The 23,250-nt window shown below is 45.9% G+C and overlaps 1 protein-coding gene across 1 annotated transcript in view; it reads left to right on the top strand.

Moving 5' to 3' along the window:
* Nucleotides 1-23,250, top strand: part of BRWD1 (bromodomain and WD repeat domain containing 1) — a 78,176-nt gene that overhangs the window by 13,376 nt on the left and 41,550 nt on the right. The window contains exons 6-18 of the mRNA XM_056119313.1: nucleotides 336-434; nucleotides 724-884; nucleotides 1,903-2,124; nucleotides 4,866-4,966; nucleotides 6,899-6,969; nucleotides 9,132-9,232; nucleotides 11,374-11,414; nucleotides 12,858-12,956; nucleotides 17,820-17,970; nucleotides 18,862-18,996; nucleotides 20,593-20,721; nucleotides 20,866-21,091; nucleotides 21,359-21,544. Coding sequence (XP_055975288.1) covers nucleotides 336-434; nucleotides 724-884; nucleotides 1,903-2,124; nucleotides 4,866-4,966; nucleotides 6,899-6,969; nucleotides 9,132-9,232; nucleotides 11,374-11,414; nucleotides 12,858-12,956; nucleotides 17,820-17,970; nucleotides 18,862-18,996; nucleotides 20,593-20,721; nucleotides 20,866-21,091; nucleotides 21,359-21,544 — 1,722 coding nt within the window. The remainder of the gene's footprint in view (nucleotides 1-335; nucleotides 435-723; nucleotides 885-1,902; nucleotides 2,125-4,865; nucleotides 4,967-6,898; nucleotides 6,970-9,131; nucleotides 9,233-11,373; nucleotides 11,415-12,857; nucleotides 12,957-17,819; nucleotides 17,971-18,861; nucleotides 18,997-20,592; nucleotides 20,722-20,865; nucleotides 21,092-21,358; nucleotides 21,545-23,250) is intronic.

Here is a 23,250-nt window from a genome sequence, read left to right as displayed (position 1 = left end):
GAAGGTCCTGGAATCTTTGCGCCTCAGTTACCTCGCTTGTAAAGTGGCGTCGACACCTACCTCACAGGGTTGTTGTGAGGGTTCGCGAGACATTGTATGTCGAAAGCACTTTGTAAATTGTAAAGTGCTACACGAATGTTAGTTGTTGTTGTATCTGAGATGTTTTAATATTTTCCTTCAGACATAGTCTAATAAACCTTGAGGGCTTTTCTCTGGAAGTACAATAGTTGGTAAACTTTGAATAAACAGTTTATTGTATTGTACGTAAGTATTCTATAAAATCTTTCTGGGGCTAACTTTCAAGATTTTATGTGTATCTAAAATTCATTTTAAAGACTGCAGGCACACAGTGTGGAAGGGCTCTGCCTTTGCTGCTCTTCACAGAGGAAGACCCCCCGAAATGCCGGTGAATTATGGTTCCCCACCCAGCCTTGGTGAGTGAGGCCGGCTTTCCTGTGCCGGCAACTTCTCTCTCCATCTCTTCCCGTTGACTACCACATTTGTTTAAAAGAAAACATGGGTCGTGTTTTTAAATGATACCAGCTATACAGTAGTACAATTACTAGTAATTGCTAACAGTGAGAAGTGGGGTTGCTGTAATAAGCATTCAGTCAAATAGAATTGGGAAGAAACTTTGAAAACCTTTGTGTTTATTGATTGATTTATTTTTTCTTCTTTCCATACTGGCTCCACTTACCCTTTTCTGCTGTTTTTATTTCCTAGTGGAGATCCATCGAGGGAAACAGCTCACAGGGTGTTCCACTTTTAGCACAGCGTTTCCAGGAACTATGTATCAGCACATAAAAATGCACAGAAGGATTCTCGGTCACCTGTCTGCTGTTTACTGTGTAGCATTTGATAGGACAGGACATAGAATCTTTACAGTGAGTTCTGTTCTCAAACGTGTTCATCCTGAGGACATGCCAGTGAGCAGTCATTGGGCAGGTCAAACCACATGAATTCCATGCTTCCCATTTGCAGGTTTTTTTTTTTTTTAATTTTTGGTGTTTGGGCCACGTCTAGCGGTGCTCAGGTTATTCCTGGCTTTGCACGTAGAAATTACTCCTGGCGGTGCCCAGGGACCATATAGGGTGCTGGGGATCGGACCGAGTTCAGCCACGTGTAGGGCAAGTGCCCTACCAGCTGTACCATGTCTCTGGCTCAGTTTGTTTGTTTTTTAGGTCACACCTGGCAGTGCTCCAGGTGAGGTTCAGGATTCTCTATATGATGCCGGGGATTGAACCTAGGTCAGGCACATGCAAGGCAATTACATGGTGTCTTTAAAATTTTTAAAAAAAAAAAAAGAAAAAATTTTTTTTGGGGGGTGGGACGGATGAATGATACCGAAAAATTTTTAAAAATGTAATTATGTGTATGTTTGGAGTTTAATTTACCATTTTGCTGTTTTGGAGAAGTATTAGGATTGGGTGAGTTTACATTTTATTTTGTAGTTGTGAGATTCAGAGTAGATACTCAAATATTGGATGGGTGGATGCTGGTTGGTACAAATGATCTTGATTATTTAAAAAGATCTCAGTATTTTTTTTATATATATATTTTGGGGATTGCTACTCTTGTGCATTTCAACCTGGGAGACCTTGATCTGTCTTGGATTGATGTATTTAAGTTGAAACTTGCTAATGCAAATTGAAGTAGTAGACTCGTAGCCATGAATGAATATTTGGTAGAGAATTTTTTGAAATATGTTAGAGTGGCATCTTATCTGTGTTATGAGGAATCTAATAAAGTGTCTTGATAGCACTGTTAGATCATTTGAGCATACATTACAAAAGATTCATAATTTACTGAGTATTCTACAGTTAGTGTTTCAGATACTTAATTTTATTGATTTATTTGTTTTAGATGATTGACGAGATCTACACTTTTGGTCATGTGTTTTAGGGTTCGGATGACTGTTTGGTGAAGATTTGGTCAACGCACAATGGCCGCCTGCTATCTACGTTACGAGGTCATTCTGCTGAAATTTCAGACATGGCGGTCAACTATGAGAACACGATGATTGCTGCAGGGAGCTGTGATAAAATCATTCGCGTGTGGTGCTTAAGGACGTGTGCCCCCGTGGCTGTGCTCCAGGGCCACACAGGCTCCATCACGTCTCTCCAGGTGAGCCAGCTGCAACACACACTTCTGGGGTCCTTTCCTCTAAGACCTTGGAGATGACAAGTAGTGAGTCGCTTAGAAATTTGACACCGAAACAAAGCTGCCTTCCAGTGATGCCTTCCTGTGGAAGGACCCTTCGAGAGGGTAATGGGGTGTGACTCCCAGAACTCAGTGGGGAAGGCACGGAAGCCTCTCCTCACAGAGCGTTTGACGGGCGTCTGCAGCACAGGACACTGCAGCGATTCTGTGGGAAGGTCTTCCTCTGGCAGGCGCCCACTGTGTTGGCGAGACTTTCCGCTACTGCCTCTCTAATCCCCTGCCGTCCCTTGGCATGAGGCCTCAAGCCCAGCCTGACCATTTGAGCTTCTTCATTGAGATTGTGAGAGAACGACATTTTTTTTTTCTTTTGCTGTTGTTTTATAGGCTACACCTGGCTGTGCTCAGGGCTTACTCGTGGCGAGACTCTGAGGACCGTGAGGTGCTGGGGCTCCGAGCTAGCTGTGTGCACGGAAAGTGCCCTGCCCTCTGTACTATCATTCTGGCCCCAGGAGGGTATTTTAAATGATTCTTACATAGGATCTTTGAAAATTTAGATGAAACAAATACTTAGAAAAATAGCTGACCAATATTGGTGCCAAAAGAAACAACGTCTATCTAGATACGGATCTTGGTGTTGTACATGGCATCAGTTGTTGAAATTTGTCCTTCAATTGTTTCTGTTGAAAATGTTTTCCCAAATCTTAGGAAGGAAGGAAGGAAGGAAGGAAGTAGACATGTTGAGTGTGAGACTTTAGTCCTCAAAGCTTTAGTTTCAAGAAGGGGGTTAAAAAGAAAGATGGTAAGACCAATATTTGTGCAGTGTGAAGTTTGGTTTGCAACCTACCTTCCAGAGAGGAACTCTGGGAAGGACCTGTGAGAGATGGGGCTCATTCATTGTAGTTGTCTCCACGTGATGGGATTGTCCGCACGGTCACACAGTCAGAACGGTCTGTGCGTTCTTGTATGTAGGCTAGCACTGCTATTGGGGGTTATGCTCCGTCATGCCCTGGTGTTGTGTTTGCAGTTTGGATGACTGATGTCTGCTGGTCTCTGTTGGGGCAGGTAGGGCAGAGTAGGGTGTTTGTTTTCCTTTTTCTTTTTTTGTTTCGAGGGCCACATCTGGCAGTACTTCGGGCTTACTCTTGCCTCTGGGTTCAGGGATCACTCCTGCATGCTTGAGCGACCGTCTGTGGTGCTGGGGATTGCATCTGGGCCGACTGTGTACAGGACGAACACCTTCCCCACCTCACTGCCCTATGTCTTGTTGTTGACCCTTTGTGAATATTCCTGGACTCCTTTCACCACAGAGTGTATTCTATAGGGGATCTTTGTCCGCAGTATTTGCTGAGAACCACCTTTGCCTCTTTAATCGGCTTTTATTGATTCCAGGTGTTCTACCCATTTTCAGCATTTTGGGGGCCAGAGAGATCATACAGCGGGTAGCACACTTGCCTTGCACGGGGCTGACCTGGGTTTGATCTCTGGCATCCCATAGGGTTCCCTGGGCACGCCAGTAGTATTTCCTGAGTGCAGAGCCACGGGTGGCCACAGACAAAACAAAAGATAGTGAGGGGAGGGTGGGGAGATAGTACCTGGGTGAGGCCCTTGCCTTGCACAGGCCTCAGGAGTAACTCTGAGAACCACTGGGTGTGGTCCCGAAATAAAATCAAGAAACTCAGAACAGCAGGAAAAAGTGGTGAGGGGAGAGGAAGAGGAAGTTCATGTTCAGGAGCTTCTCAAGAGTGGATACAGCAAACAGAGGCATAGACAGGCTGGCGAGATAGATGTTCTAGGGAGGACGGGTGATTCGTAAGCCGCTGACATCTGGGGCTCCACTTGGTGTGTGGGAGCTAGTCGGTTTCTCCCACCCGCCGTGCCGCCTTGCAGCTCCATTGGGTGGAGACCGGCTCTCTCTTGTGCCATGCGTCTCACTGTCTCCTGGCCAGTATGCTGACCGCGCAGCTCTTGAGGCTCTTAGTAGCACTTGGCTTTCACTCCTCATAAGGGGTTTTCTGGCTTATTTTTATGAGTTTTGAAAATGATCTCTAATCAGTGTCCGAGATAAAAGCTCCCTTTTTTGTATGTGTTTCTGGGCCACACTCGGTGGTACCCAGGGTTTACTTTCGCTTTGTCATCAGGGATCACTCCTGGCAGGTTTGGGACCTTAGGGGATGCGGGGAATTGGACCCTGGTTGGCTGCCTGCAAGGCAAGCGCCGTGCCTGCTGTACTGTGGCGCCCTTCTTGCAGATTCACTTCCTGGGGCCGCAGCTCAATAGTGCAGCGAGTACGGCATTTTTGCCTAATACATAGGTTTGTTTGCTTCTGGCTTTTTGGGACACATTTGTGGCAGTGCTCAGGGGTTACTCCTGGCTCTGCACTCAGGAATTAACTCCTGTGGGTGCTTGGGATGCTGGGTATTGAACCTGGGTCAGCTGTGTGTAAGGCAAACATCCTCCCCGCTGTACTGTTGGCTCTGGCCCCTTATACAGGTTTAATCCAGGTGGATTTAATCTTCAGCATCCTGTATGGTTCCCTGAGCACAGCAGGCATGATTCCTGAGCACCATCGAGCACCCCCACAAAAAATACCACAGTTTATGGTCTTGCGTTTTATTTAGAGTATCACTTGTAGTTAACTTGAGGAATTATCCCACTGTTCTGCTGCGGCAGCTCAGGAGGTTGAACTTGTATTGTCTGTTTTCCAGTTCAGCCCTATGGCCAAAGGGCCCCAAAGATACATGGTCTCCACTGGTGCTGATGGGACCGTGTGTTTCTGGCAGTGGGATCTGGAGTCCCTCAAGTTCAGGTAAGTGGCTTTCATTGTGTTGCTTTTACTTCATGTCATTGGGATAAAATGAAATCTAATGATGAGAAATTTAGTATTTCTGAATTTCATCTCGAGGCTGTGCAGCATAGATGCCTTACTGCCTGCCTTTTACAGCTTAAGTAGATTGTTGGATATGTAAAACAGGCAAACCCTTTCTGTTTTGGGGGCACTGCCCACCCAGCTGTGTTTAGGCTTAGGGCTTCCTTCTGGCTCTGTGTTCAGGAATCATTCTTGCTGGGACTTGGGGACCACATGGGGTGCTGGGAATTGAACCTTCTTTGACCAGCTGCAAGGCCAGCACCTTACCTTACTGGCTGTGTGTATCTCTCTGGCTCCTACAAAGCTTTTTTTTTTTTTTTTTTGCTTTTTGGGGTCACACCCGGCAATGCTCAGGGGTTACTCTTGGCTCATGCACTCAGGAATTACTCCTGGCAGTGCTCGGGGGACCATATGGGATGCTGGGAATCGAACCTGGGTCGGCCATGTTGGCTGCGAGCAAGGCAAACGTCCTACCCACTGTGCTATCGCTCCAGCCCCTCCTATGAAGCTTTTTAGTGGACGCCATGTGACTGTGTGGGTGGGTGTGGTTTCTTTGGGCCACGCTCACTGGTCCTCAGGACTTATTCCTGGCACTGTTCGTGGACCATAGCTGGTGTGCTGTGGATCATACGGGGTGCTAGGAGTCAAGCCAGGGGTGGTCGCATGTAAGGTGTGCGGCTAGAGGCCTGACATTCAAGCCAGGGACAGCCGTGTTTGAAGCAGGTGTCCTACCTGCTGTACCATCTCTCATGCCCCTACGCTTGGGAGGTTTTTAAAGATTTGTTTCTTTGTGATTGGTTTTGTATCTCGCCTGCATGGCAAAGCCTGGCAAGCTACCCGTGACATATTTGATATGCCAAACACAGTAACAACAAGTCTCACAATGGAGACGTTACTGGGCCCGCTCGAGCAAATTGATGAACAACAGGAGGACAGTGCATTGCAGTGCAGTGATTGGTTTCAGGTTCTTGGGACCTACTCCCTGGCCTGTCCTTGGCGGTATGTCATGGGTCACTTCCTGTGGTTCCAAGGGAACCATGTGTACCTGGGATCCGATTTATGATGCTTTTAAGTGTTCAGCCCATTATGATCTCTTTCTGGCCCCTTCAGGATTTAATATAAAAGAATTTAAAATTCAGAACTTTTGAATTATATTTGGTTAGGTTTAAGTGAAATACAATTTTCTTAAACTGAAAATTGACACACGTGCTCTTTGTCATTTTGTTGAGTTTCTGTGGAACAGGAGTCAGACCTCGTGGTTCTGGCCGTGATCTGCAGAGTGGATGCTGGCTCTCTTTGACTAGTGTTTCCCAAAGTTGAGACCCTGGGATGATCCTTAGGATAGTAGTGAAGTAATTCCAGAAGGTACATTTCCCAGCGAGTCTCGAGTGATTTTTTTTTTTTTTCTGAAAGGGAATGGTAGACCCAGATAAGTCTGCGATCTCTGACAAGACTGAAAAAGTCACCAATTTAATAGGTCTATTCTTTCTCTGCAGTAGCCTGCTATGGAGAGAAAATTTATTGTTTGTTTTATTTGGGGTCCCATCCAGGAATGCGCAGGGATTACGCCTGCTCTGCACTCAGGAATCACTCCTGGCAGTTCTTGGGGGACCATATGGGATGCCGGGGATTGAACCTGGGAACTGCCCATGGATAAGGCAAAATGCCCTATCAGCTGTCCTATTGTTCTTGCCCTGAAGATGGAATTTAGACCTTTATTTTTAATAGTGCATCCATCTGTACCGTAGTGTACCTGGAAGTCTTTGGTGTGCTATGTGGTAGTAGGGAAAAATTAAAAGAAAAATAAAAATTTTATATTGTTAATCTATTCAACTAATGTATATTAAAATAACATCTTTCCTTTTCTCAAAGCCCACGTCCCCTGAAGTTCACTGAAAAGCCCAGACCAGGTGTTCAGATGCTTTGCTCTTCTTTCAGTGTTGGTAAGATAATTTGTTTTTCCCTCTGTAGTTTTAGCTTACTGAATGATGACATTGTGAGATGTTTTTTCAGTTAGATGGTCAATAGTTTACTCTGATAAGTTCATTAAATCAGCTCTGTGGCCCTTTGTTTCTTTTATTCTCATTGTCTGTGATTTGTAATAATGGAACAGAATAGCTGTGTCCTCTTAGCACACATCATCCTTACAGTTGCAACCTGGCGGTGGGTGGAGTTTGTTCCCATCAGCCATACCTGTGTCTGTGCATCATATGTTTGATGTGACAAGCTAAATTGCATTTTTGGGAGGTTAATTTGGTTTTTGGTTAACTGCTGGCAATACTGAGGGTTAATTATTCCTGACGAGGCCCAGTAGTTACTCTGGTGGTGCTTTGGGGAACATAGGGGATGCTGAGGATCAAAATCAGGACACTGTGTACAAGGGAGGCGCCCAGCCTACTGTACTACTACTCGTGCCCTGTGTGGTTTTTTTGTTGTTGTTTAAATGTTTTATTTACGTTTTTGGGGTAAAAGTACATATCCTAGTTTCCTGAAAGAAATTTCTGTGGTAGCTTTTCCTTTAAGGAAAGGACAAAGGCGTTTCCACTATAGAAGTCTTTTGAAAACTGAAACAACCTTGTAGTTCACAGCTAGGTTTAGGTATCTAGAAGTTTGGGGTCACCCCAGGTAGTGCTCACTTTGCGGACCATTTGAGGTGCTGCTGGTAATCTGACCTGGGTTGGCTGGGTGCAAAGCAAAAGCCCTACACAATGGAGTATCACATTGTAGGGTTCTTTCTTTTTTCTTTTCTTTTTATGGTTTTGTGTTTGGGCCACACCTGGCAATGCTCAGGAATTACTCCTGGCTTGGCTGTGCACTCAGGAATTATTCGCGAGTGAAGCTGGCGGCATGCTGGGGATCAAACCTGGCAGGTCGACTTTGTGCAGAGCAAGGGCCCTTCCCACTTAGATAGCACTGAAGGTCCTTGCTCTAGTCAAGGAAGCGGAGGGAGGGAGGGAGGGAGGGAAGAGCAGAGCAGAGCTTCGGGGTCAAGTTGAGCCTTTGAAGCCCCAGCCGATCCTTTTGCTAGAGGACAGCAGCGCAGCACTTGATCTTCCTTCAGGTCCCTTGGATTCCGACCCTCTCGAGGGAGCGGGCTGGATCCCCCAGCCTGAGGGCTCTGTTTTAGAAGGACCTTCCCTGCCAGCTGATGGACTAGATTTCCCCCATGTAAGAGGATGTCATTGAAAAGCCAGATGGAAGGAGCCATATAAGTCATGGGAAGGGGGTTCCCGGTAGCAGCGGGGCCGCAGGCAGGAAGACGGTCAGAGCTGGACGAGGTGGGGAAGCCCTGATGCGGGTGTGTCCCCTTCTCTCTGCGCATGCTCTCCAGCCTGGGGAAACCCTCAGCTCTGTCCCCACGGGCATGGCCTGATTGAAGGAAAATTGTGATCATTGGTAACTGATGTCATTCTGACCTCTCCCCTTGGAGATAAGGGGATGAAACCCAGAATTTCCAGAACCCTCTAAACAAAGCTGGTTGCTTCCCTTACTCGCAGCGCCCCTCCCTCCCTCGAAATTCTTTTGAGTAGTTTTCACAAATCACCTCATTGTCTAGAACCTGCTGCAGCTGGATGGTTTAATGATTGTCAAGATCGCTGTATTCTTCTCGCTTAGGAAATCCCAAGGGTTTTAGATTGTGTTAGAAACGAGGACAAAGACCAAATAGCTCTTTCTTCCCCTTTTTTTCAGGGGGTGGGGGCTGCTGTTGATTCTGTGCTCAGAAGTTGCTCCTGACAGTGTTCAGGGTAATGGGGAACTGGGACCTGATGTTTGCAGACAGGTGTCTTAACCCCTCTACTCTCTTTCCAGCCCGGGTGTACCTTTTTTTTTGGGGGGGGGGGCATGCCCAAACATTGTCATGGCTTACTCCGGGTTCTGTGCTCGGGGATCACGCCTTATGATTCTTGGCCGGGGGCAAACAAGCTCCTTACCTGCTGTACTCTGTATCCTTAGAACCTAAAAATCTGTTTCTGAAGGGGAGTCAGAGACAGGGTCTTAGGGGATGCTCTTCATTTTGAGTAGAGCTCTTGTTTACTAGGATAGTCTCTCTCCCACATACTTGTTAATGACTGGAATGTTTACCTTTTAACTTTTTCCCCCCCAGGTGGTATGTTTTTAGCTACAGGGAGTACTGATCACGTAATCAGGATGTATTTTTTGGGTTTTGAAGCACCTGAAAAAGTTGCAGAACTTGAAAGCCACACTGTAAGTACTTGTGGTTTTTTTTTTTTTGCTTTTGCTTTTGTTTTTTAGTTTTTTTATTTGGCCTTTTAGGTCACACCTGGTGATAATCAGAAATTACTTCTGACAGTGCTGGGGGGACCATGTGGGATGCCAGCAATGTCTTACTCTCTCTACTATTATTCTGGCTCCAAGTTCTTGTTTTTTTAAGGTGATAATTCATTGTTAGTACTACTATTATAGTACAGAGTAAACTGGTAACTTGGGGAATTACTGATTTTAAAAATGTAGAAAGAACTATATTCTAAAGCTGAAAGATAACATTGACATTTCAAAAAGTACCTTTGCAGTGCTAACCCCTTACTTTCTAGTGGTTGTTCAGCTTCAAGTCCAAAATTTGTTCGGTTTTAGACCCCACTGGTGATGCTTGGGACCTCCAGGGCTTTACCAGTGATCTCCAGGGGTACCATGTGGTACAGGACTGTACCCCAACCTTGTATTTTATCTCTTTGGCTCCAAAATACTTTTTTGGGGGGGGGGTGGCTCCGGGCATGGTGGTGCACAGGGTTTTTTTTTTTTTTTTTTTTTTGCTTTTTGGGTCACACCTGGCGATGCTCAGGGGTTACTCTGGCTCTGCACTCAGGAATCACTCCTGGTGGTGCTTGGGGGACTATATGGGATGCTGGGAATCAAACCTGGGTTGGCTGTGTGCAAGGCAAACACCCTACCTGCTGTGCTACCGCTTCAGCCCAGGGCTTATTCTTGAGCCTAGTAATGATCCCTGACAATGTTCAGTGGATTGCAGGTGGTAACGGATTTGAACCAGGGTCAGCCACATGCAAGGCCTTACCTCCTATTCTGTCTCACTCTGGCCTCAGAATGCTTATTTTTTTGCTCTGTGGCCCTTACCTGGAGGTGTTCAGAGTATAGTCCTGTCCTTGCTCTGTGCTTATGGATCACTCCTGGCAGGTCTTGGGGACCTTATGTGGTGCTGGGATAAGATCCTGGTCAGCTATGTGCGAGGCAAGTACCCTCTGCTTGCTATACTATATCTCCTGCCCCAGAATGCCATTTTTTTTTCCAGTGTGTTTGGGTCACACCCATCGATGTTCAGGGGTTGCCTTGGTCCCGCATTCAGTGATTACTCCCGGCGTTGCTGGTGGACCCATATGGGATGCCATGGGTCGGATCTGGGTGGGCTGCACAAGTGCAATTGTCCTACCCTCTGTACTCTCTCTGACTTATGAGGTTTTTTAAAAATTTTTTTAATTTTTATTTTTGGGTCACACCCGGCGATTCTCAGGGGTTACTCCCGGCTCTGCGCTCAGGAATTACTCCTGGTGGTGCTCGGGGGACCATCTGGGATGCTGGGAATCGAACCCGGGTCTGCTGTGTGCAAGGCAAACACCCTACCCGCCTTACTATCCATCCTGCTCCTTGTACCTGTTCTTGAACTTGATGTTCGCTTGTTGCTGGGGCCTAGTGTTTGAAAATAGGGTCTGGAGAGATGTTATGGCTTTTTTTCTAAGCTGTTGACCCTCTGAGCACTGCTGGATGTGGTCCGTCCCTAAATGCAGAACAAAAATAATGAGCAGGTTCTCAGAAGACGGTAGTCTTTGTTGACGATAGTCTTGTCCAAAGGCATAGCCACGGAGTGGGCATGAGGTGATAAACTGACAAAAGCCATGGGTTTTGATGATTTTGGGTGATTTCCTTCTGCCCTGGGTAGTGCTTGCACTTGATCCCAGCCTCCAGGGCTTGGTGGGAGGCATACTCTGGCCAGTGTCCTGCCTGTGCTGCCAGCATACCACCTTCCTGCCTTCATGGCAGTGCCCTTTTGGACACCGACTACTTTGTCCTGTAGCAGAAAGGAAGGGTCTACACTAAGATGATTGTTTTATTTTAAATTTTTAAAAATGTTTGGGCCACAGTTGGCGGTTCTTGGGGCTTTGTCCTGGCTCTGTGCTTAGACATCACTGCTGGCAGGCTTGGGGACCCTCTGGGGTGCTGTGGATTGAGCCTGGATCATTTCGTATCAGGGCAGACGCCCTGCACGTTGTAGGACAGGGATTTGCTTTAAGCCTTAAAGCTTGAGTGGGTTCTTTCGTCAGTCACAGACTAGAGTTGATGACTGTTTCTGTCCTTTTTTCTTTTTTCTTCTTTAGGATAAAGTTGATAGTATTCAATTTTGTAACAATGGTGATCGGTAAGTTAAGCGTGTGTGTGTGTGTGTGTGTGTGTGTATAGCACTGTAGCACTGTCCTCGTTGTTAATCAGTTTGCTCCAGTGGGCACCAGTAACATCTCCATTGTGAGACTTGTTACTGTTTTTGGCATATTGAATACACCACAGGGAGCTTGCCAGGCTCTGCTGTGCGGGCAGGTTACTCTCGGTAGCTTGCCAGGCTCTCCGAGAGGAATGGAGGAATTGAACCTGGGTCAGCCACGTGCAAGGCAAATGCCCTACCTGCTGTACTATCGTTCCAGCCCCTGTGTGTGTGTATTTTTTTTTTTTTTTAAGTTTTTGGTTCACTCCTGGCTGTGCTTGGGGACCATATCGGTTGCTGGGAATCAAACCCAAGTGAGCCATGTGCAAGGGAAGTGCCTCCTTGTACTATTGCTGAGGACTTTTTTTTTTTTACTTTTTTTACTTTTTTACTTTTTTACTTTTTTTAAAAAAATTTTTTAAGGAAATGTATGTGAATTTATCTTGTGTTTTATTACTGACCCACACTTGTGGCGGTGCTTTTGAGGGCTGCTCCCAACTCTGGGCTCAGGGGTTGCTCCCAGCTGTGATTTGGGGCCAGGTGTCAAACCTGGGTCTCTTGAGTGCAGATGTCTTCAGCCCTTTGAGCTTTCTCTTCAGCTGTGTGTTTTCGGCAGATGCTCTCTGCCGTACGTTAACACGGTTCTGTACACACGCTGTGTTTTAGGTGTGTGCTAGTAAGCACATTCATCGAATGGGAGTTGCCTGTAGCAGGGCGAACAGAAAAAGACCGCTTTAGAACTGTGTCTTGTGACCCAAAGAATAAAAGCTTCTCCTTTAGCTCAACTTCGGTTAAATGTTCTGGACAGAAAAAGGATATTGAAGGAAGTTGTCCCATATGCTAGAGTAGACCTTTTTTTTTTTCTCTCCTTTTTGGTTCACATCCAGCGATGCTCGGGGGTTCCTCCTGGCTCTGCACTCTGGAATTACCCTGTTGGCGCTTGGGGGACCATATGGAACGCTGGGGATCAAACCTGGGAGGGCTGCGTGCAAGGCAACGCCCTCCCCGACGTCCCATGGCTCCAACCCTGCTAGAGTAGTACTAAACCTTTGCTCATCATTTGATATATTCTGGGGGGGAAAAAATACACCTCTCAAGAGGGGAGATGCTGTGCTCGCCATGTGGGCACATGCAGCACATGGGCTTGGTAGCACATATGCTGCTACATATATATCACAGGGTTGGGTTATTTTTATTTTTATTTTTTGCTTTTTGGGGTCACACATTGGCTCAGGGGTTACTCCTGGTTGGCCGCGTCCAGGGCAAACGCCCTACCTGCTATGCTGTCGCTCCAGCCCCATATCACAGTGTTTTTGCTTGTGATTTTAATACAAATGTCACGGAGGCATATAAGTCTAAGGTCTCTCTTCTGAAAATTTTAAGGTTCTTAAGTGGTAGCAGAGATGGAACGGCACGGATTTGGAGATTTGAGCAGCTAGAATGGAGAAGCATTTTGTTGGATATGGCCACCAAAATCTCAGGGTAAGTTGTAACAGCTCGATTTTACTAGATATGGCATGCATTAGGCTTTTCTGTCTTGCTCTTGTGGTTTGCTTTGTTAGGGGATTGGATCAGCACTTAAAATGACAGGCTACTTGTAAGTAAAAAAACTATTTTCTCTTTTAACTCAGATATGTCAAGTATGCAAATTTTACTTTTTAGTGGATAGGAACTTAAACGGTTGCCTGTAACCAAGTCTGGTGAGTAGAGTATGCAAAATATTTAAGAAATTGACTTTTAGTGGGGAGTGAGGTTTTTAAAATTTTTTTTAATACATCAGTTAAATTACAATGATAATTATTGATTTTTTTTTTTTTTTTGCTTTTTGGGTCACACCTGGCGATGCACAGGAGTTCCTCCTGGCTCTGCACTCAGGAATTACCCCTGGTGGTGCTCAGGGGACCATATGGGATGCTGGGAATTGAATCCGAGTCGGCTGCCTGCAAGGCAAATGCCCGACCCGCTGTGCTATTGCTCCAGCCCCTATGTACCATAGCTTTTTTATTCACTCATCTGTTTGTGAACATTTGGTTTATCTCTATATTTTATCTGTTGTATACAGTGCTGCAAGGTACAGAAGAGTGCATATGTCTTTTCAGCATTATGCTTTTGGGCCCTTGGGATACATTCCCAGGAGTGGAATTGCTGGATCATATGGAAACTCAACTCCCAGGTTTTTGAGGAAGATTCATATTTCCCCAAAATGCTGTACCTGTCCACATTCCCACCAGTGGTGAAAGAGAGTTCATTTTTTTCACCGGTCATTGCCAGCATTGTGTGGTGGTGATTCTTTTTGATGAGGGTCAGTCTCTCTGGTATGAGGTGATACCTCGTTTTGATTTGCAATTTGTTGATTGATAACTTCTATAGAGTTTTTTTTTTTTAAAATATATTCACTGTGGATTTACAGTTATTTATAACTTGGTTTCAGACATACTATTTCAACGAGGATCCCTTCAGCGGTATCCACTTACTTGCAGCACACCCCCGTTGCCTCCCTCCCACCAGTCTCCTTCTGTCAGAGGCACCTCCCCTCCACACACACACACTCACACACACGCGCGCGCATACCTATGTGTGTATTTATAACATGTATATCGTCTATTTCTTGCATTGTGGTTTACAATACTGTTGCTGATAGGGTTTCATGCGTGACCTCTTACCACCTTTCAGTACCACTTCCTCCTCCCGGTTGAATGCTTCCCGCCACCATACGGGTGCCCTTGTGCCCGCCACCATCGGGGTGTCCTTGCTTCCTGCCCCCTCGAGTGGCCTGTTTCCCACTGAATGCCAGTTCTCCTGGTTTTTGTGTGTTTCCATGGTCTTTGGGCATTCATCATTCTCCTGTTATGTTTCCTCATATTCCGCATATGAGGCCTTCTGTGTTGGTCTTGCCCTCTGACTAACTTACCTCTCAGGGTGCTGCTCTCCGGGTCCCTCAACATAGCAGCACGTTGTTGCCTCACTTTGTCTATTTTATGGCCCAGTGATTCTTCATCGTGTAGATCTACCATCGTTTCTTCATCCAGTCATCTGTTCTTGGACACTTGGGTTGTTTCCGGGTTTTCACTATTGTACATAATACTCTATGGAACATGGGGGGGGGGGGGTGTAAATGCCTTTAATCCATTTTGTTTCTAGGCCTTTGGGGTATATTCCAAGAACTGGTGTTGCTGGGTCAAATGGAAGCTCAATTCCTAATTTTTCAGGAAAGTCCACATTGTTTTCCAGAAAGGCTGGACCTGTCGGCATTCCCATCAGCAGTGAATGCAAGTCCCTTTCTCCCCATATCCACACCAGCACTGGGGGTGGTGGTTCTTTTTTGATGCATGCCAGTCTTTGTGGTGTGAGGTGATATACCTCTTTAGCGTTTTAAGTTTTCCTGCTGATTAGTGAGACAGAGCATTTGTCTCATAGATTTTTTTGTTAATTTGTATTTCTTTGAGTACCTGTTGTTCATTTCACCCTCCCCCCCCACTTTTTGTTTCCTTTTTGTGCCTCACCAGGCAGTGCTCAGGACTTACTCCTGGCTCTGAGGGATCCCTCCTTATGGTGCTGGGGTACCATGTAGGATGCTGGGGATTGAACCCTGGACAGCTGTGTGTAAGGCAAACACACTACCTGCTGTATTATATCTTGTAGGCCCCATATGCTTCCCTTGTTTTTTTTTAATCTTACTGTTATTCTTGCATCTTGCAGAGTTCTTTCAGTGCTTTATATTTCTTGAATGTTATCCCTTTGTGGGCAAGTCATTCTTCATCGTGTAAATATACCATCGTTTATAAATGATGGGCAAATAATTTCTCCCAGTTTGTGGGGAGTCTTTGTGTTTTGGGCTTTATTTCCTTTGAGATGCAGAAGCGTATTTGTTTTTTCGGCCAAACTAGCGATGCCCAGGGTTTACTCCTGGTGGGGCTCAGGGGACCATATGGGGTACTGGGGATTGACCCAGGTCAGCCGTGTGCAAGGTAGAGTCCCTTCCCTCTCTTGCCTTTGAATATCTAGGTCTTCAGTCTGTTTTGATTTGACTTTTGGGGGAGAGATTCTGCATGCATAGATTTGTTTCTACAATCTTTTAATCTTTTAAGACTTCCAGCTGCTACCCTCTTCCAACAAAAGCTCCAAACCTTTTTTTTTTTTGTTGTTGTTTGTTTTTGGACCACTCCTAGTGATAGTGCTTAGGGAGCACTCCTGGTGGGTTCTGGGACCATCTGTATAGTGCTGGGGATCGAATGTACACTGGCCTGGCCCAAAGCAGAAGGCAGGGACTTTGCCTGCTGTACTATCGCTTCGATCTCTTCAGATATTTCTGAACGTGGTTTTCTTTTGTTCAGCTATTTTTGGGGGTGGGGTGGGGGTGTTGGACTACACGTGGCAGTGCTCAGGGTTCATTTCGGGTTCTGTGCTCAGGGATCACTTCTGTCAGTGCATGGCCATCTGTGGTGCTGGGTGGGCCAACAAGTAAGGCAAACTCACAGATACTAGACTTTGGGTTCTCCTGAGAGTTCTTGAGATAAGCTAGCTTGCTCTTTCCCTGGTAATATTGGGAGACTTGACCAAGAGTGGACCGTTCCTGTTTGATGTCAGACTGCTTAAATAAAATACCACGTAAGCTCTTTGAGTGATAACATTTTTGCTTTTTGTCTTTGGGCCACATGCGGTGATGCTCAGGGCTCACTCCTGGTGGGCTCAGGATTATATGGGATGTCAGGCATAAATCCTGGTCTGCTGCTTGTAGACAGTTGCCCTACCTGCTGTACTACTGCTCCAGCCAAATCAGCAATTTCTCGCCTTCCGTTTTCTCTCCCTTCTCTACCCCCATATTTCTCTAAATAAATTTTCTTTTACCAAAAAACGAACAAAACAAAAACCAGAAGCCAAAAAACCAACCAAATGAACGGGTAACATTTGTGGCCCAAGCTGTGGTGACGGGACTAAATGATGGGAATTTGGAACTCATTCTCAAATGAGCTGAGTCTCCACTGTGGCTTAAAGATGCTGTGTCTGGTTATCCCTGGTGGAGATGACAGAGGGCAGAGGCAGCGAACCTGGTCTGAAAGCATAGTCACCTGTGAGCAAACAGAACAGCCTGAAATCTTCAATATAGCTGTGGCTTTTGTGTTCCGTGGCCTCCCCCAGGGGTCCTCAGGGTCGCCAATATTCTAGGCCACCATGCTCTGAGTCTCTGTGCACTAGACTGTGGTCTGGCCCTGTGCGCCGTCCCCCCAGCCAGTAACCGCTGGTGCTCAGGCTCGGAGCTTGCTGCTGGCCGACCTTGCTTGAGGATCATGCAGTGTACTTTCACCTAACCAGCCTTTGTTTTTTGGGTGCTCTTTGGGCTGGAGCGATAGCACAGCGGGTAGGGCGTTCGCCTTACAAGCGGCCAACATGGCTGACCCGAGTTCGATTCCTCCGCCCCTCTCGGAGAGCCCGGCAAGCTACTGAGAGTATTCCATATGCCAAACACAGTAACAACAAAGTGTCCAATGGAGATGTTACTGGGCCCGCTCGAGCAAATCGAAGATCAACGGGAGGGCCTTTACCTTTTTTACCTTAGGGCTTACTCCTGGCTCTATGCTAAGGAATAATCACTCTCTGTGGGGCTTAGTGAACCATATGGGTTGTTGGTATTAAACCCAGATTAGTTGTGCATATGGCAAGTGTTCTGCCCGCTGTACTATCACTCCAGTTCCCAGTTGCAGCCTCTTAGAGATGAGCCCAAGAGCTGCTCGATTTCCTTGTTTTAGTCCATCATTGCTTTCATGGTGAGTGTTCTTTCGTTAAAGTTTATTTCTTGGGGACTGGGCAGATAGTCCAGAGGATAGGGCACTTGGCTTGCCTGTGGCTGACCTGGATTCAATCCCCAGCATCCCATATGGGTTCCTGAGCCCCATTAAGAGTGATTCCTGAGCACAGAGCCAGGAGTAAGCCCTCAGCATTGCTGACTGTGGCTCAACCGTTATCCCCACCCAAAAGGCTTTCGTTTCCAAATGTTGAGAAGCCACGGTGTCCTAAGAGCCTTTGCTCTTAGTTGTCTTTAGGCCCTCTCCCCCCTGACCATATCTTGCCCTAAGCCCTGTCACTGTTGATAACCTGTGATAGGTGCCTCATAAATCCTCTATTGTTGTCAGGAAGAAGTGGACTTGAAGTTTTTTTTTTTTTTTTTTTTTTTTTTTAATTAGTGAAGCACCATGAGGTACAGTTGTAGATTTACAAATCTTTGTGCCTGAGTTTTGGTCATACAATGATCAAATACCCATCCCTCCACCAGTGCCCATTTCCCCCCACCCCCTGAAGTTTTTTTTTAATTTTTTTTTTAATTGACAAGATCCATTTTTTTCTTAGGGATTTATCTTCCGAAGAGGAGAAGTTTATGAAACCCAAGGTAACCATGATAGCTTGGAATCAGAATGATAGCATTGTGGTTACTGCCGTGAATGACCATGTCCTCAAAGTGTGGAACTCCTATACTGGACAGCTGCTTCATAACTTACTGGTAAGTAGTTGTTTCAGAGGAATAGTTCTCAGTGAAATGACATTGGTAGTGTAGAAATAACTGGTGCGGTTTTAAAGTGGGGGGCACAGAGTACACGCAGCATACGGGGAGGGGGTTTCGCCCCCCCCCCCCCCGTCCTCGGCCTGATTGAGCCTGGTGATCAGATGCTACTTGGACCCAGTGTCTGCTGGGGTCCCAGGGCTGCGCACCTTGGCATTTTGTGTTTGGGTTGTGCTCTAGCCCTTGCTGCTCTCTCCCGGGCCTGGATTGGTAGGTTTATAAAACAAACATTTTGATCTTGGGCCTCACCCAGCTCTGCTCAGGGCTTACCCATGTCTCTGTGCTCAGGAATGTCTTTTGTTTTTGTGCTCAGAGGACCATTTTTGGTTCTGGGAATTGAACCAGTATTGGATACACTCCCATACTGTGTCTCTGGTCTGACAACTTATTTTTACTGAAGTAATTTTGGATCTAGGAGTTCACATATATCTGTGTGGCGAGGTAGTTTTTAAGCAGTATGACATCAATTTAATTTTGAACTAAAATTATTTTTGATGGTGTATTTATTGTCAATAGAAATTTGTGTTATTTATGTACATCATAACACACCAAAATATAAATGCATTTAGTTATTAGAAACAAGAGTAATATATATGTTTGTGTGTATATGTGTAATTTTTTTGAGGGGGGTTGGGTGGGACTATCTCAGGATCATTCCTGGCAGGGTCACTGAGACCATACGCAGTGCTGGGAATCACCTGGGTCGAACCCTATGAAAGGCAAGCACCCTCCCTACTGTACTGTCTCTCAGGCCCCAGTAGTAAGGATTTTTAATTTTGAGTTTGTAGCCATAAACCCCATTTATTAACTCTCTGACTTTGTTGAATGAAGGGACATGCTGATGAAGTATTTGTTTTGGAGACCCATCCCTTTGATTCCAGAATTATGTTATCTGCAGGACATGATGGCAGCATATTTATTTGGGATATTACAAAAGGCACCAAGATGAAACATTATTTTAACATGGTAAGTGAGCTTTGTGCATGTTTGTATTGGTTGCAAGCATTTAGATACGAAGTTGAGGTAGAATATTACTTAGGTAAAGATCGGACACTGGCATCCCGCAAAGCATTTGCTCAGCACACTGAGCTTTCTCCAGCCCTGTGTGGTTCATTTTTAGTGACCAACAGACCCATACTGCAGTCAGTATCAGGAACATCCATGCTCACTCAAGAGCTCTGCCCTGAGCTGTCCCTGCGCTGCACTGTTCACACAGGGACTCACTTAACTGAACTGGTACCATCGAACTCCTGCAAAACAGCTTATAATTAATGTTTTTAAGGAGATATTCCTGCTGCACTTGATCCTGAAATTCGTGGCAAATTGAAATAGTTGTTTAATTATAAATTGGTAAGATCAGAGTCCTGCAAAACAGCTGAAAGTTGGTATTTTTTTTTCTTTTTTTTTTTTCCTTTTTGGGTCACACCCAGCGATGCACAGGGGTTACTTCTGGCTCATGCACTCAGGAATTACTCCTGGCGGTGCTCGGGGGACCTTATGGGATGCTGGGAATCGAACCCCTCTTGGCTGCATGCAAGGCAAATGCCCTACCCGCTGTGCTGTCCCTCCAGCCCCTGATAATTGTTTTTAAGGAGATAATCCTTGATCTTGAAATTTCTGACAAATTGAAATAGCTATAACTGGGCCTTTCATTTTTGTATGTACCCCTGAGACTTGAGGGTGTTCACATTTTGCATGGTAGTCCTTTTTGTGAAGAACAGGTGCTGATACTTAAAAATAAGACATGGAGAAGATTAAGCTTTTGTTACTTTTTATGTGTTTGCCATCTAGGTTATTGTTTATAGCCATTAGTTACATTTTTAAAAAATAAGAGCTTTTAAAATTGTCATTCATTTATCAATCTTTTGCAATTTTGAAAATTAATTTTTTTGGGGAGTCACATCCAGCTCTGCTCAGGACTTACACCTGGCTCTCCATTCAGGGGTCACTCCTGGCAGATTTTGAGGTTCTGGGGTGGGTTGCATGCATGCAAGTGCCCTACCCATTGTACTATCGCTCCTCTGGCCATGAGAATTTTTTAGTTTCTTTTTATGTAGGCTAATGATATGTAAAATAAGTTTTATTTTCTCTAAATTCTGTGATGTGAGTTGTTTAGACAGTTGTAAATTATTTCTGATTATATAATTTCATTGTCTTGGATCACCAATGGTTGTGCTCAGTGCTTATTCCTAGCTCTGTGCTCAGGGGTCACTCCTGACAGTGCTTGGGGAACTATGTGCTGGGGTCGGCCGCTGGTGACGCCAGCACCTTCCTCACTACTCTTATTGGCCTCTAGTTTATTTTATTCACTGTTGTTTACAAAGCTGTTGATAATAGTTGAGCTGTTCACTATTCCAACTCCACACTGAGTATCAGTATCTGTATCCCTCACTAGTGTCCCAAGGTTTCCCCCTCTCCCTGTCCCACTCCCCTGGCCCCCCTCCTCCAAATTAAGTATTCATCAGTGATGAGTAATTGCATCCTGTTACTCTAAACGCGGGTTGAGCTGTCCAAAGCTCACTTGTGTAGAATCGCTTGTGTGATTTTCCCTGTGTTTCCTAGATCGAAGGACAAGGCCATGGAGCTGTGTTTGACTGTAAGTTCTCACAGGATGGACAACATTTTGCCTGTACAGATTCTCACGGCCATCTTCTCATATTTGGTTTTGGATGCAGCAAGCCATATGAAAAGGTCATTTTTGATACTTTACTGTAGTATGTGAAATAAGAAAACAATGGTTTGGATTGGTTCTGTGTACTAACATAATTTTCTTTGTTTTTCCTAGTGATAATATCTAAAGCTCAAAATGTCCATCTGTCACTTTCCCTTTCCTAGATTCCTGATCAGATGTTCTTCCATACCGATTATCGGCCACTGATTAGAGACTCGAATAATTATGTCTTAGATGAGCAAACTCAGCAGGCGCCTCATCTCATGCCCCCACCATTTTTGGTCGACGTTGATGGGAATCCTCATCCAACGAAGTATCAGAGATTAGTACCAGGCCGAGAAAATTCTGCTGATGAACATTTGGTTCCACAACTTGGTTATGTGGCAACAAGTAGGTTCCCAGTTGTTTTTATTTGGAAATTGTAAAAAATAGTTTAGTGCATGCCAGTAGTATCAGACTCACCAGTCATTTTGCAGGAAATGTTTTCTCTTTTCGGGTGGGTCACACCTGGCTTGTTCTCAGGGATCCCTTTTGGGAGGCTCTGGGGACCATATGTGGTGCTGGGGATTGAACTGGATTACCTGTGTGCAAGGCAAGTGCCCTACTCAACCATTCTCTCTCTCGCCCCTGGAGTAATTTCCTTCGTTGGATTTGCAGGTGATGGGGAGGTAATTGAACAAATTATCAGCCTCCAAACCCATGATAATGGGGAACGAAGCCCAGAGCCCAGTGTCCTGGACGGAATGATACGACAGTTGCAGCTGCAGCAAGACCAGCGACTGGGGACTGCTCAGGAGGCTGTGCCCAGTGGGCTTCCTGACGGCGAAGGGACTCCGCGGAGAGGTACTAAAGAGCTGGGCAGTACTGGGTCTCAGTGTGGTTGAGTTGGAATTGAATTGCAAAGTTAATGTGAGGAGCTCAAAGGAAGCATTGCTAGAGAATGTTGTCGTAGCTCTGAGTGTGCGCTAGTCGTCTGATTTTCAGTACCCGGGAGAGGCTATTAAAACCTGTGGTACGGACTATGATGTAGGCCATGTTAATGAGCGCTTGCCAGGCTGTTTGTGACCCTGCCTTTAATACCCCTGCTAAAATTAAAAAAAAGAAAAAAAAAAGAGGATCATTTCTGGCGGTCTCAGGTCCATATGGGGTGCCAGGGATCAAACCCGGAAGCCGGCTGTGTGCACAGTGCTAACCACTGTGCCCTAAAGCTTCGGGCTGTGTAGGCGAGAGTATTGTTTGCCAGTTCAAGCTGTGTTTCTGATTTGTTTTGGGGCCACACCTGGTGCTGCTCAGGGCTCACTCCTGACTCTGCGTTCTGAAATCAGGATCCCTCCCAGCAGTGTGGGTTCGGGGGTCCATATGGGTGCTGCGGATCAGATCTGAGTTGGCTGCATGCTTGGCAAAAGCACACCCCACTGTACTGTCGCTTTGGTCTCCATGCTGGAGCTCTAACAGATGCTGCCTTTGTGCATAGTATGGGCACTGACCCTTTCTTCCTGCCTTCATCTTTATAAAAAGGAGAGCCCAAGGATCAGCCGTATATTTGACAAGTACCTTACTTGCTTTACTGTTTCTCTGGCCCCCAGTGCTACTTTAAGTAGGTGAAGTATGGTGTTGCATGTAGCATGATTGATAGCATAAGGACATGTGTGTAAGAATGCACAAGCTTGTTAACTGATGGCTGTTCTCATAGGACACAGGCTGATGTAAGTGGAGGAGGATTTTTGTCTCCTGGAAAGGATGGACTGTTGCAGTGGCGGCACAAGCCCATCTACCCTGTGTTTTTTTTTGTGGGGGAGGTGTAGAGGGGTGGGGTTTGGAGCCATGCTCTGTAGTGCTGGGTGTATAGTTATCATACTGCTTGGGGTTGCTCCTGGCCATTGAACTGAACTGAGCCCCGTACAAATCTCTGGCCCCCAAAGTGCGTCCCTCCCCCGGTTTATGGGCCATACCTGGTGGTGCTCAGTGGCTCCTCTGGGATGCTGGGTATTGAACTGGCTTGGTTATGTGCAAGGCAAGTGCTCTACCCACTGTACTATCTCTCTGGCCCCTGTTTTGTGTATTTAAAGCCATTTGACCTGGAGCTCCCTTGCCAGGCCCCATCCTTACAGACTTTCTCCCTGGGAGGTTGTTGTGTTGCTTGCAGCCCAGCAGGTGCGTCCTGCATAGGCTTGGGGCTTACTGCTGCTGGCGTTGCCCTGTCACCCACACCTGCCCTCTCTCAGTACGTGCTGCTACTGTTTACCTTTTCTTGGCTTGGTCTTGACCCGGCAAGCTACCGAGAGTATTCGATATGCCAGACACAGTAACAACAAAGTCTCCAATGGAGATGTTACTGGGCCCGCTCGAGCAAATCGACGATCAACGGGAGGGCCTTTAAGTAATTTAATTTAATTTAATTTTATTTTATTTTTTGGACTCAGCCAACAATGCTCAGGGGCTTTACTTGTGGCTCTATGGTCAGAAATTACTTTTAGCAGGTTCTAGAGACCATCTGGGTTGCTGTGGATTACACTGGGGTGAGCAGGCGAGCTCTTCTCTGAACTCTT

This window comes from Sorex fumeus, unplaced genomic scaffold, assembly GCF_029834395.1.
Source record: "Sorex fumeus unplaced genomic scaffold, SorFum_2.1 ptg000041l, whole genome shotgun sequence".
Classification (NCBI taxonomy): domain Eukaryota; kingdom Metazoa; phylum Chordata; class Mammalia; order Eulipotyphla; family Soricidae; genus Sorex; species Sorex fumeus.
The sequence above is the reverse complement of the archived record's forward strand: the minus strand, read 5'-3'. Positions and strand labels throughout refer to the sequence as shown.